General features: G+C 54.1%; 2 protein-coding genes across 2 annotated transcripts in view; both read left to right on the top strand.

Annotated features, from left to right (window-relative positions):
- Positions 1-4,251, top strand: part of LOC128782718 (cilia- and flagella-associated protein 251-like) — a gene marked incomplete at its 5' end in the record, with an annotated part of 5,624 nt that extends 1,373 nt beyond the window's left edge. Inside the window, 3 exons of the mRNA XM_053933186.1 lie at positions 1-121; positions 774-910; positions 4,212-4,251. The exon at positions 1-121 is cut by the window's left edge and continues 1,373 nt beyond it. Coding sequence (XP_053789161.1) covers positions 1-82 — 82 coding nt within the window. The remainder of the gene's footprint in view (positions 122-773; positions 911-4,211) is intronic.
- LOC128782717 (2-acylglycerol O-acyltransferase 2-B-like) lies at positions 837-11,796 on the top strand (the record flags this gene model as incomplete). The annotated part of the gene is made up of 7 exons (XM_053933185.1): positions 837-1,034; positions 2,953-3,034; positions 4,212-4,390; positions 5,086-5,290; positions 7,223-7,397; positions 9,567-9,762; positions 11,529-11,796. Coding segments are annotated over 7 exons (1,269 nt in total), but the record flags the coding sequence as incomplete, so codon positions are not given.
- Between the last annotated feature and the right edge of the window lie 1,337 nt (positions 11,797-13,133).

The following is a 13,133-nucleotide window of genomic DNA, read 5'->3' as shown; positions in this document are numbered from 1 at the left end:
TGGGGACAATGAGGGGGAGGAGGAGGATGAAGGTGTCACCCCTGGACGGGGACAGCGCCCAGGAGGAAGAGGAGGAAGATGAAGATGTCACCCCCTGGGCACAGGGACAAGGCTGGAGGAGGTGGGAGCCTCGGAGGTGGCCATGGGGACACGGGGACACCATTGGGGACACGGGGACCCCCCTGGGGACATGGGGACACCATTGGGGGTGGCCTTGGGGACATCGGGACCCCTCTGGGAACACAGGGACACCCTTGGATATGGCTTTGGGGACACGGGGACACCATTGGAGGTGGCCCTGGGGACACGGGGACACCCTTGGGGGTGGCTCTGGGGACACCAGTGGGGCCATGGGGACATCACTGGGGACAAGGGGACACCATTGGGGGTGGCCTTGGGGACACGGGGACACCACTGGGGACACGGGGGCCCCTCTGGGGACACGGGGACACCATTGTGGGTGGCCCTGGTGACATGGGGACACCCCTGGTGACATCATTGGTGACACGGGGACACCCCTGGTGACATCATTGGTGACACGGGGACCCCTCTGGGGACATCGGGACCCCTCTGGGGGTGGCCTTGGTGACACGGGGACATGCCTGGGGACACGGGGACACCCCTGGGGACATCATTGGTGACACGGGGACACCCCTGGGGACATGGGGACACCCCTGGTGACATCATTGGTGACACGGGGACACCCCTGGGGACATCGGGGCCCCTCTGGGGACGCCCCTGGGGCCAGCCGTGGGCGTTGCTGTGATTGACAGGCGCCTCGTCCAATCACGTCTCTCAGCGGCCGGGACCGGAACCAATCAGAGCTCGGGAAATAAAATCGCTCCGGAGCGGGCAAGGAGCGAGCTCCCAGTTCATCCCAGTTCATCCCAGTTCATCCCAGTTCATCCCAGTTCGGCCCAGTGAGCTCCCAGTGCGGCCCAGTTCAGCCCAGTTCATCCCAGTGCGGCCCAGTGAGCTCCCAGTTCATCCCAGTGAGCTCCCAGTGCATCCCAGTGAGCTCCCAGTGCATCCCAGTGAGCTCCCAGTGAGCTCCCAGTTCAGCCCAGTTCGGCCCAGTGACCTCCCAGTGCATCCCAGTGACCTCCCAGTGCGGCCCAGTTCAGCCCAGTGAGCTCCCAATTCATCCCAGTGACCTCCCAGTACATCCCAGTGATGTCCCAGTTCAGCCCAGTGACCTCCCAGTTCAGCCCAGTGAGCTCCCAATTCATCCCAGTGACCTCCCAGTACATCCCAGTGATGTCCCAGTTCAGCCCAGTGACCTCCCAGTGCAGCCCAGTTCGGCCCAGTGCATCCCAGTGACCTCCCAGTTTGGCCCAGTTCATCCCAGTGAGATCTCAGTTCATCCCAATGCATGCCAATTAATCCCAGTTCACCCCAGTTCAGTTCCTCCCAGTTCACCCCAGTTCCTCCCAGTTCCTCCCAGTTCCTCCCAGTTCATCCCAGTTCCTCCCAGTTCACCCCAGTTCATCCCAGTTCCTCCCAGTTCATCCCAGTTCCTCCCAGTTCACCCCAGTTCATCCCAGTTCCTCCCAGTTCACCCCAGTGCCTCCCAGTACGTCCCAGTCGCCTCTCCGTGACCGCCCAGTGCCCGCACAAGCCCCGCCCCTCCCCGCGAGGCCCCGCCCCTCCCCTTTCACCCCTCCCCCCCCCCCCTTTCACAACCCCCAAATTGCCCAAAATCCCCCCGGGGGGGGGGCGGGGCCGCCCCAGTCCGAACCAGTGGCTCCCAGTAACCCCTCCCCCACCTCCCAGTAACCTCTTCCCTCCTTCCCAGTCCGAACCAGTGGCTCCCAGTAAACCCCTGAGACCTCCCAGTGACCCCTCCCCCACCCCCAGTGACCCCTCCCCCACCCCCAGTGACCCCTCCCCTCCTTCCCAGTCCGAACCAGCGGCTCCCAGTAGCTCTCACCCTCCGCTCCCAGTAACTCTCTGCCTCTCCCAGTAACGATCCCAGTGCTCCCAGTAACCCCCCCCGAGCTCCCAGTAACGATCCCAGTGCTCCCAGTAACCCCCCCCGAGCTCCCAGTAACCCCCCCCGAGCTCCCAGTAACGATCCCAGTGCTCCCAGTAACGATCCCAGTGCTCCCAGTAACCCCCCCCGAGTTCCCAGTAACCCCCCCCGAGCTCCCAGTAACGATCCCAGTGCTCCCAGTAACGATCCCAGTGCTCCCAGTAACCCCCAAATCCTTCCTTAACCCCCTCGGGACCCCCCAAACCCCCCCCCAAATCCCCCCTAAACCCCCCCGGGACCCCCCGCACCCCCCCCAAATCCCACCTAAACCTTCTCGGGACCCCCTAAACCCCCTCAGGACCCCCCAAATCCCTCCTAAACCCCCTCGGGCCCCCCAAACCCCCCCCTAAATCTCCCCAAATCCCCCCAAACCCCCTCGGGTCCACCCAAATCCCCCCGGGACCCCCCGAAACCCCCCCCCAAATCCTCTCGGGACCCCCTAAATCCCCCTTAAACCTCCCCAAACCCCCCCTGAACCCCCTCAGAACCCCCCAAATCCTCCCTAAACCTCCCCAAACCCCCCCTAAACCCCCTCGGGACCACCCAAATCCCCCCCAAATCTCTCCTAAACCACCTCGGGACTCCCCAAATCCTCCCTAAACCTCCCCAAATCCCCCCCAAACCCCCCCCGGGACCCCCCAAAACCCTCTCGGGACCCCCGAAACCCCCCCTAAACCTCCCCAAATCCCCCTAACCTCCCAAATCCCCCTAAACTCCCCAAATCCCCCCAAAACCCCCCTAAACCTCCCCAAATCCCCCTAAACTTCCCCAAATCCCCCCCAAACCCCCCCTAAACCTCCCCAAATCCCCCTAAACTTCCCCAAATCCCCCCTAAACCCCCTCAGAACCCCCCAAATCCCCCCCAAACCCCCCCGGGACCCCCCGAACCCCCCCAAATCCCCCCCATGCCCCTGGTGCAGTTCGCCCCCCTGCGCGTCCCCCTGCGGCGCCGCCTGCAGACCCTGGCCGTGCTGCAGTGGGTCTTCTCCTTCCTCCTCCTCGGTGAGCCCCCCGGGGGGGTCCCCAAAATCCCCCCGAAACCCCGGGGGGGGGGGGTCCCCGAAATCCCCCTGCCCCCCTTTAACCCTCGGGGTCCCGGAGGTTTTTAGTGCAGGGCTAAGGCTCCCCCCCACCCCCCAAAAAAATTGGGGGTTTTGGGGCGGTGGGGGAGAAATTTGGGGTGTTTGGGGGGGGGGGGTTGTGAGGGGGGGGTCCCCAAAATCCCCCTGCCCCCCTTTGACCCCTCCCCCCCCTTTTTAACCCCTGGGATCCCGAAGTTCTTTAGGGCTCAGTGGTTCCCCAACCCCCACCCCAAAAAAAAACCCCAAAATTTGGGGATTTTGGGGCGTTTTGGGATTTGGGAGGGGCTGAAAATTTTTTTGGGGGGGGGGGGGTTGGGGGGGGTCTGAAGGGATTTTTGGGGTGCGGGGGTGGAAATTTTGGGGGGTTTTGGGGAGGTTTGAGGGGGTTTTGGGGGATTTTGGGGTTCGGGGGGAGGTTGGAAATTTTGGAGGGATTTGGGGGTTGGGGATTTTGGGGATTTTTGGGGTGTGGGGGTGGGTTGGAAATTTGGGGGGGATTTGGGGTCGGGATTTGGGGGGGGTTTGGTGGATTTTTGGGGATTTTGGGGGGATTTTGGGGTGCGGGGGGGGTTGGAAATTTTGGGGGGTGTTTGGGGTCGGGATTTGGGGAGGTTTGAGGGGATTTTGGTGTTTGGAAATTTTGGGGGGAGTTTGGGGGGGTTTTGGGGAGGTTTGAGGGGATTTTGGGGTGTGGGGGTGGAAATTTTGGGGGGAATTTGGGGGATTTTGGGGGATTTTTGGGTGCAGGGGCGTTGGAAATTCTGGGGGGATTTCGGGTCGGGATTTGGGGGGGGGTTGAGGGGATTTTTGGGAGCGTCTTGAGGGAATTTGGGAAGTGTTGGGGTTATATACGTTCATCCGCGTTTCTAACCCAATAACCGATCCCGATCGATCCCTATCGATAACCAATCAATAACCAATCGATCACCGATCGATCCCCAGGCCAGCTGTGCCCACACACACGCACACACAGATTATAAATATTACATAAAACACACATTATACACATTTATCTGCGTTTCTAACCCAATAACCGAACCCGATCGATCCCGATCGATCACCGATCGATCACCGATCGATCCCCGATCGATCCCCAGGCCAGCTGTGCACCGTGCTCTTCGTGCTCGCCCTCCGCTCGCCCCTGTGGCTCCCGGCGCTGCTCTACGGGCTCTGGCTGCTGGCGGACCGCGACACGCCCCGCCGCGGGGGGCGCCCTTGCGCCTGGGTGCGCTCCTGGCCCGTCTGGAACCACTTCCGGGACTACTTCCCCATCTCGGTGATCCTCGGGAGGGGAACGGGGATTTTGGGGGGAATCTGAGGGGTTTTGGGGTCCCTGGGTTTGGTTTAGGGGTGTTTGAGGTCCCTGAGTGGCGTTTTGGGGGGTTCGGGGGGGATTTTGGGGTCCCTCCATGGGGTTTTGGGGGGTTTTGGGGGCTCTGGAGGACCGCGCCACGCCCCGCCGCTGGGGGGCGCCCTTGCGCCTGGGTGCGCTCCTGGCCCGTCTGGAACCACTTCCGGGACTACTTCCCCATCTCGGTGATCCTCGGGAGGGGAATGGGGATTTTGGGGGGATTCTGAGGGGTTTTGGGGTCGCTGGGGGGATTTGGCGTCCCTGATTGGGTTTTGGGGAGGGGTTTGGGGTTCCTGAGTGGGGTTTTGGGGGACTTTGGGGGGGTTTTGGGGTCTCTGGAGGACCGCGCCACGCCCCGCCGCTGGGGGGCGCCCCTGGCCCGGCAAAATCGCCAAAAATCGCCAAAAATTCCTAAAAAATCGCCAAAAATCCCCCCCCAAAAAAAAAAAAAAAAAAAAAAAAAAAAAAAACAACACAAATCCCCCCAAAAAATTCCAAATAAAACCTCAAAACTCCCCCAAAAATCCCCGAAGAGTCATGAAAAAATCGCAAAAATTCGCCAAAATTTTCTAAAAAATCCCCAAAAAATCGCCCAAAAAATCCCCAAATCCCCCTTGCAGCTGATCCGCACGGCGCCGCTGGAGCCGGGCCGCAATTACCTGTTCGCCTTCCACCCGCACGGGGTCCTGGCCGCCGGAGCCTTCGGCAATTTCTGCACGGACGCCACCGGCTTCGGCCGCCTCTTCCCGGGGCTGCGCCCGCGGCTCCTGGCGCTGCCCTGCTGGTTCCGCCTGCCGCTGCTGCGCGACTACGCCCTGGCGGGCGGTAATTAGCGCTCCTCAGCCTCATTAGCGCCTCATTAGCGCCCTCGTTCATTAGCGGCTCGTTCATTAGCGGCTCGTTCATGAGCGGCGCTCGCCGCCCGCTCGCGGTGCCTGCGCCGGGTCCGCGTTTGAACGCGCTCGAATCGGCGCTCGCTTGGGGAAAAGCAATTAGCGGGTTGCGATTAATTAATTTAATTAAAGTTTTAATCCGTTCTAATCGGCGCTCGCTCGCGGAAAAGCGATTAGCGGGTTGCGATTAATTCGTTTAATTAAAATTTTAATCGATTGAAATCGGCGCTCGCCCGCGGAAAAGCGATTAATGGGTTGCGATTAATTCGTTTAATTAAAGTTTTAATCGATTGAAATCGGCGCTTGCTTGGGGAAAAGTAATTAACGGGTTGCGATTAATTAATTTAATTAAAGTTTTAATCCATTTGATCGGCGTTCGCTTGAGGAAAAGCGATTAATGGGTTGCGATTAATTCGATTGATTAAAGTTTTAATCGATTGAAATCGGCGCTCGCTTGGGGAAAAGCAATTAACGGGTTGCGATTAATTCGTTTGATTAACATTTTAATCCGTTCTAATCGGCGTTCGCTCGCGGAAAAGCAATTAACGGGTTGCGATTAATTCGTTTAATTAAAATTTTAATCCGTTTAAATCGGCGTTCGCTTGGGGAAAAGCAATTAATGGGTTGCGATTAATTAGTTTAATTAAAGTTTTAATCGATTGAAATCGGCGCTCGCTTGGGGAAAAGCAATTAACGGGTTGCGATTAATTCGTTTAATTAAAATTTTAATCCGTTTAAATCGGCGTTCGCTTGGGGAAAAGCCATTAATTGGTTGCGATTAATTCGTTTAATTAAAATTTTAATCCGTTCTAATCGGCCTTCGCTTGGGGAAAAGCAATTAATGGGTTGCGATTAATTAGTTTAATTAACATTTCAATAGTTTTTAATCACCATCCCCTCCTACCCCGAATTTTCCCCCCATAATCCCGAATTTCCCCCCATAACCCCGCATTATTTTCCTCCCCAATCCTGAATTTCCCCCCCATAATCCCGAATTATTTCCCCCCCATAATCTCGGAGTTTTCCCCCCCATAACCCCATATTTTTTCAAATCCCGAATTTTCCCCCCCATAACCCCGCATTATTTCCCCCCCAACCCGAATTTTTTCCCCCATAACCCCGAATTTTCCCCCCTATAATTTCGATTTTTCCCCCCCTAACCCCGATTTTTTCCCCCCATAACCCCGAATTTTCCCCCCTATAATTTCGATTTTTCCCCCCCTAACCCCGATTTTTTCCCCCCATAACCCCGAATTTTCCCCCCTATAATTTCGATTTTTTCCCCCCCTAACCCCGATTTTTTTCCCCCCAACCCCGAATTTTTCCCCCCCACAACCCCGAATTTCCCCCCATAATTTCGATTTTTTTCCCCCCCATAAGCCCGCATTTCCCCCCATAATTCTGAATTATTTTCCCCCCCTAACCCCGAATTTTTTCCCCCCAACCCCGAATTTTTTCCCCATAACCCCGAATTTCCCCCCATAATTCTGAATTATTTTCCCCCCCTAACCCCGATTTTTTTCACCCCTAACCCCGAATTTTTCCCCCCATAACCCCGAATTTCCCCCCATAATCCTGAATTATTTTCCCCCCATAACCCCGAATTTTTCCCCCCCAACCCCGAATTTCCCCCTATAATTTCGATTTTTTCCCCCCCAACCCCGAATTTTTCCCCCCCATAACCCCGAATTTTCCCCCCTATAATTTCGATTTTTTTCCCCCCCTAACCCCGAATTTTTCCCCCCCTAACCCCGAATTTCCCCCCATAATTCTGAATTATTTTCCCCCCCTAACCCCGATTTTTTCCCCCCCTAACCCCGATTTTTTCCCCCCCTAACCGCGCATCCCCGGCCGCCTCGCCCAGGGCTCGTGTCCTCGGAGGCCGCGAGCCTGGAGCACCTGCTGGGCCAGCCCGGGGGGGGCCTGGTGGCCGTGCTGGCCCCGGGCGGCGCCGCGGAGGCGCTGGAGGCGCGGCCGGGAGCGCTGCGGCTGCGGCTGCTGCGCCGCACCGGCTTCGTCAGGATCGCCCTCAAACACGGGTGCGCAAAACCACCGGGATTTGGGGGGAAAACACCGGGATTTGGGGGGAAAACACCGGGATTTGGGGAAAAAACACCGGGATTTGGGGAAAAACACCGGGATTTGGGGAAAAAAACACCGGTATTTGGGGGAAAAACACCGGGATTTGGGGGAAAAACGGGGGTTTTGGGGGGAAAAACGGGGGATTTGGTGGGGAAAACACCGGGATTTGGGGAAGAAACACCGGGATTTGGGGAAAACACCGGGATTTGGGGGGAAACACCGGGATTTGGGGGAAAAACGGGGATTTTGGGAAAAAAAATGGGGGTTTTGGGGCGAAAACCGGAGGTTTTGGGGAGGATTTGGAGTGGTAAATCGGGATTTGGGGGGGATAAATGGGGATTTTTGGGTGAGAAATGGGATTTGGGGTGGTAAATCGGGATTTTTGGGGGGATTTGGGGTGATAAATGGGGATTTTGGGCGGATAAATGGGGATTTTGGGGGGTTTGGGGTGAAAACATGGGGATTTTTTGGGGGGAGATTTTGGGAGGAGTTGGGGTGAGAAATGGGGATTTGGGGCTGATAAATGGGGATTTTGGGGGGATTTTGGGTGGTAAATGGGGATTTTGGGGTGATAAATGGGGATTTTGGGCGGTAAATCGGGATTTTGGGGTGACTTTGGGGGGTTTTGGGGTGATTTTGGGGGGATCTGGGGGCTCGGGGGTCCCAGGGATATTTCGTGGCAGGAATTCAGGATATTTCGCGGCAGGGATTTGGGATATTTCGCGGCAGGAATTCGGGATATTTCGCGGCAGGGATCTGGGATTTTAGGGGCAGCGATTTGGGATTTTCGGGGCAGGAATTCGGGATATTTCGCGGCAGGGATTTGGGATTTCTGGGGGGGATTTTCGGGGCAGAAATTCAGGATATTTCGGGGCAGGGATTCGGGATATTTCGCGGCAGGAATTCAGGATATTTCGCGGCAGGGATTTGGGATATTTCGCGGCAGAAATTCAGGATATTTCGCGGCAGGGATTCGGGATATTTCGCGGCAGGGATTTGGGATTTTCGCGGCAGGAATTCGGGATATTTCACGGCAGGAATTCGCGATATTTCGCGGCAGGAATTCAGGATATTTCGCGGCAGGGATTTGGGATATTTCGCGGCAGGAATTCGGGATATTTCGCGGCAGGAATCTGGGATTTTAGGGGCAGCGGTTTGGGATTTTCGCGGCAGGGATTTGGGATATTTCGCGGCAGGAATTCGGGATATTTCGGGGCAGGAATTCGGGATATTTCGGGGCAGGGATTCGGGATTTCCAGAGGGGATTTTCGGGGCAGAAATTCAGGATATTTCGGGACAGGAATTCGGGATATTTCGCGGCAGGGATCTGGGATTTTGGGGGCAGCGGTTTGGGATTTTCGCGGCAGGGATTCGGGATATTTCGCGGCGGGAATTCAGGATATTTCGCGGCAGGAATTCGCGATATTTCGCGGCAGGAATTCGCGATATTTCACGGCAGGGATTTGGGATTTCTGGGGGGGATTTTCGCGGCAGGAATTCAGGATATTTCGGGGCAGGAATTCGGGATATTTTGGGGCAGGAATTCGGGATATTTTGGGGCAGGAATTCAGGATATTTCGCGGCAGGAATTCGGGATATTTCGCGGCAGGAATTAAGGATATTTCGCGGCAGGAATTCGGGATATTTCGCGGCAGGAATTCGGGATATTTCGCGGCAGGGATTCGGGATATTTCGCGGCAGAAATTCAGGATATTTCGCGGCAGGAATTCGGGATATTTCGCGGCAGGGATTTGGGATTTCCGGGGGGGATTTTCGCGGCGGGAATTCGGGATATTTCGCGGGAGGGATTTGGGATTTCCGGGGGGGATTTTCGGGGCAGGAATTCGGGATATTTCGCGGCAGGGATTTGGGATTTCTGGGGGGGATTTTCGCGGCGGGAATTCGGGATATTTCGGGGCAGGGATTCGGGATATTTCGGTGCAGGAATTCGGGATATTTCGCGACAGGGATTCGGGATATTTCGCGGCGGGAATTCAGGATATTTCGCGGCAGGAATTCGCTATATTTCGCGGCAATAATTCAGGATATTTTTTTTTTTTTTTCCCCACCCTCCCCCGTCCCGCTCGGAACTCTGGGGTCCCCCCCCCCCCCCCCGGTGCCGGCAGCGCGCCGCTCGTGCCCGTGTTCAGTTTTGGGGAGAACGAGCTGTTCCGGCAGGTGCCGAACCCGCCGGGCTCGCGGCTGCGGCGGCTCCAGGCGCGGCTCCAGCGCCTCCTGGGGGTGGCGCTGCCGCTGTTCCACGCCCGCGGCGTCTTCCAGTACAGCGCGGGGCTGCTGCCCTTCCGCCGGCCCATCCACACCGTGGGTCAGCCCCGGCTGCGGGGAAAAAAAAACCGAAATCGGGAAAAAACAAAAAAACCGCGCGGGAAAAGATGGGGGTTCGGGGGAGAAACGGCGAAAATCGGGGGAGAAACGGCGAAAATTGGGGGAAAAACGAGGAAAAAACGGGGTAAAAACGGCGAAAATTGGGGAAAAAAAGAGAAAAAACGGGGTAAAAACGAGAAAAAAATGGGGAAAAGGCGCTAAAAATTTAGGAGAAAAGAAAAAAAAAGTTGGGGGAAAAATGGAATTTGGGGGGGGAATGGAAATTTGGGGGAAAAAAATAGAATTTTGGGGAAAAAAGTGGAAATTTGGGTTAAAAACCCCCAAAAATTGGGGAAAAAACGAGAAAAAAAAGGGGAAAATTTAGGAGAAAACAAAGAAAAAAAAAGTTGGGGGGAAAAAGAAAACTTGGGGGGCAAAATGGAAATTTGGGATAAAAATGTGGAAATTTGGGTAAAAAAAAAAACCAAAAATTGGGTAAAAAAACCGCCAAAATTGGATGAATAAATGTGGAAATCAGGGGGGAAAAAAGACAAAAAATTGGGGGAAAAGCCCTAAAAAATTCAGGAGGAAACAAAAAATAATTTGGGAAAAAAATGGGAATTTTGGGGGAAAATGGGAAATTTGGGGGAAATAACCCAAAAATTGGGTAAAAAACCCCCAAAATGGGGAGGAATGCGCTTGTTCCCAGTACAGCGCGTGGCTGCGGGGTTTTTCATGGGGTTTTTCATGGGATTTTTTGGGTTTTTATTGGGTTTTTAGTGGGATTTTTTGGGGGATTTTAATGGGTTTTTTAATGGGATTTTGTTTTTTTTTTTAAATGGGATTTTTGGTTTTTTTATGGGATTTGGGGTTTTAATGGGTTTTTCATGGGATTTTTGGGGGTTTTTATGGAATTTTTGGGGTTTTTAATGGGATTCTCATGGGTTTTTCATGGGTTTTTTATGGGATTTTTGGGGTTTTTCATGGGTTTTTAGTGGGATTTTCATGGGATTTTTGGGGGTTTTTTTGTGATTTTTGGGGTTTTTTTGGTGGGATTTTTGGAGTTTTTCATGGGTTTTTCATGGGATTTTTGGGGTTTTTAATGGGTTTTTCATGGGATTTTTGGGGTTTTTAATGGGATTTTCATGGGATTTTTGTGGGTTTTTAATGGGATTTTCATGGGTTTTTCATCTTTTTTTATGGGATTTTTGGGGTTTTGAATGGGATTTTTGTGGGTTTTGAATGGGATTTTTAATGGGTTTTTTGGGGCTTTTAGTTGGTTTTTAATGGGATTTTTTGGGTTTTTAATGGGTTTTTCATGGGATTTTTATGGGATTTTTTGGGTTTTTAATGGGATTTTTGGAGTTTTTAATGGGATTTTCATGGGTTTTTCATCTTTTTTTATGGGATTTTTGGGGTTTTGAATGGGATTTTTGTGGGTTTTGAATGGGATTTTTAATGGGTTTTTTGGGGCTTTTAGTTGGTTTTTAATGGGATTTTTTGGGTTTTTAATGGGTTTTTCATGGGATTTTTATGGGATTTTTGGGGTTTTTAATGGGATTTTTGGGGTTTTTAATGGGTTATTTCATGTGTTTTTAATGGGATTTTTTTGGTTTTTAATGGGATTTTTGGAGTTTTTAATGGGATTTTCATGTGTTTTTAATGGGATTTTGGGGGTTTTTGATGGGATTTTCACGGGATTTTTTTGGGGCGTTATTTGATGGTGTTTTTGGGGTTTCTGATGATGTTTTTTTCTCCCGCAGTGGGGTCCCCGCTGGAGCTGCCGCGGGTGCCGGAGCCGCCGCCGGAGCTGGTGGAGCTCTGGCACCGGCGCTACCGCGAGCGGCTCCGGGAGCTCTTCGAGGCGCACAAGGAGAAATTCGGGGTCCCCCGCGAGCGCCGCCTCAGCTTCGTCTGAACCCCCCCCCCAAAAAAAAAAAACCACCCCAAAAATTTGGGGGCACCCCAAAATCTCTGTGCCCCGAGAAACGGGGTGAAAGCGCCAATAAACGGGTTGAAAATGAGGCGTAATTTGATTTTTTCTCAGTTATTTTTTTGGGGGGTTTTGGGGTTCCTCAGCCTCGTCTGGACCCCAAAACAAACCCAAAATAAAGCCCAAAAATCTGGGGACATTCTGGGGCAATTTTGGGACATTTTGGGGTCATTTTTGGGGTCATTTTTGGGGACATTTTGGGGTCAATTTTGGGGTCATTTGGGCAAATTTTGGGATTTTTTGGGTCACTTTTGGGGACATTTTGGGGACATTTTTGGGGACATTTTTGGGGCAATTTTGGGACATTTTGGGGACATTTTTGGGGTCATTTTGGGGACATTTGGGCAAATTTCGGGATTTTTGATGTTATTTTTGGGGACATTTTGGGCCATTTTGGGGCCATTTTGGGGTGATTTTTGGGGTGATTTTTGGGGACACTTCCTGCAGTTTTAGCACCACTTCTGGCAATCGCGGGGCCATTTTTGGGGCCACTTTTGGGGTCATTTTTGGGGTAATTTTGGGACAGTTCGGGACCGTTGCGCTCGCGTTCCCACCGCGCATGCGCGATCCCGGCGGGCACCGCCAGAGGGCGCTGTGACTATATAATACACTCATTTGCATAAACCCCGCCCAGGGGGCGTGTCCATGGGCGGGGCCACGCCACGCGCGCGAACGTCCCGGAACGTCCCAAGGTTGCGGGGGAGGGGCGGATTTTGGGGGTCCCGAGGGGATTTTGGGGTCCCGGGTGGGATTTTGAGGGGTCCGGGGGGGATTTGGGGAGTTCTAAATCTTTCCGAAGGGTCCGTGAGAAGATTCGGGCGGTCCACGAGGGGTTTTGGGGGTCCCGAGGGGATTTTGGGGGTCCCGGATCCCCCCGCGGGCTCTGTGGGATGATCCGGGGGGGTCCCCGAGGGGATTTTGGAGGTCCCGAAAGGATTTTGGGGTCCCGAGGGGATTTGGGGGTCCCAGGATGGATTTTGGGGGTCCCGGGTTGGATTTTGGGGGTCCTGGATGGATTTTGGGGGTCCCGAGGAGGATTTTGGGGTTCGGGACCGCCCAGTTTTGGGAGGGAGGAGAATTTTGGGGTCCCGGGGTTGATTTTGGGATTCCAGGGTGGATTTTGGGGGTCCCGAGGAGGATTTTGGGGTCCCGGGACGGATTTTGGGATCCTGAGCAGATTTTGGGGATCGGGACCCCCCGATTTTGGGAGGAAGGAGAATTTTGGGGTCCCGGGGCGAATTTTGGGGGTCCCAGGATGGATTTTGGGGGTCTCGGGGTGGATTTTGGGGTTCCAGGGTGGATTTTGGGGTCTCTGAGAGGATTTTGGGGGTTCCGGTGTTGATTTTGGGGGTCCCGGGGTTGATTTTGGGATCCC

Source organism: Vidua chalybeata (genome assembly GCF_026979565.1).
Source record: "Vidua chalybeata isolate OUT-0048 chromosome 36 unlocalized genomic scaffold, bVidCha1 merged haplotype SUPER_36_unloc_2, whole genome shotgun sequence".
Classification (NCBI taxonomy): Eukaryota; Metazoa; Chordata; class Aves; order Passeriformes; family Viduidae; genus Vidua; species Vidua chalybeata.
The sequence above is the reverse complement of the archived record's forward strand: the minus strand, read 5'-3'. Positions and strand labels throughout refer to the sequence as shown.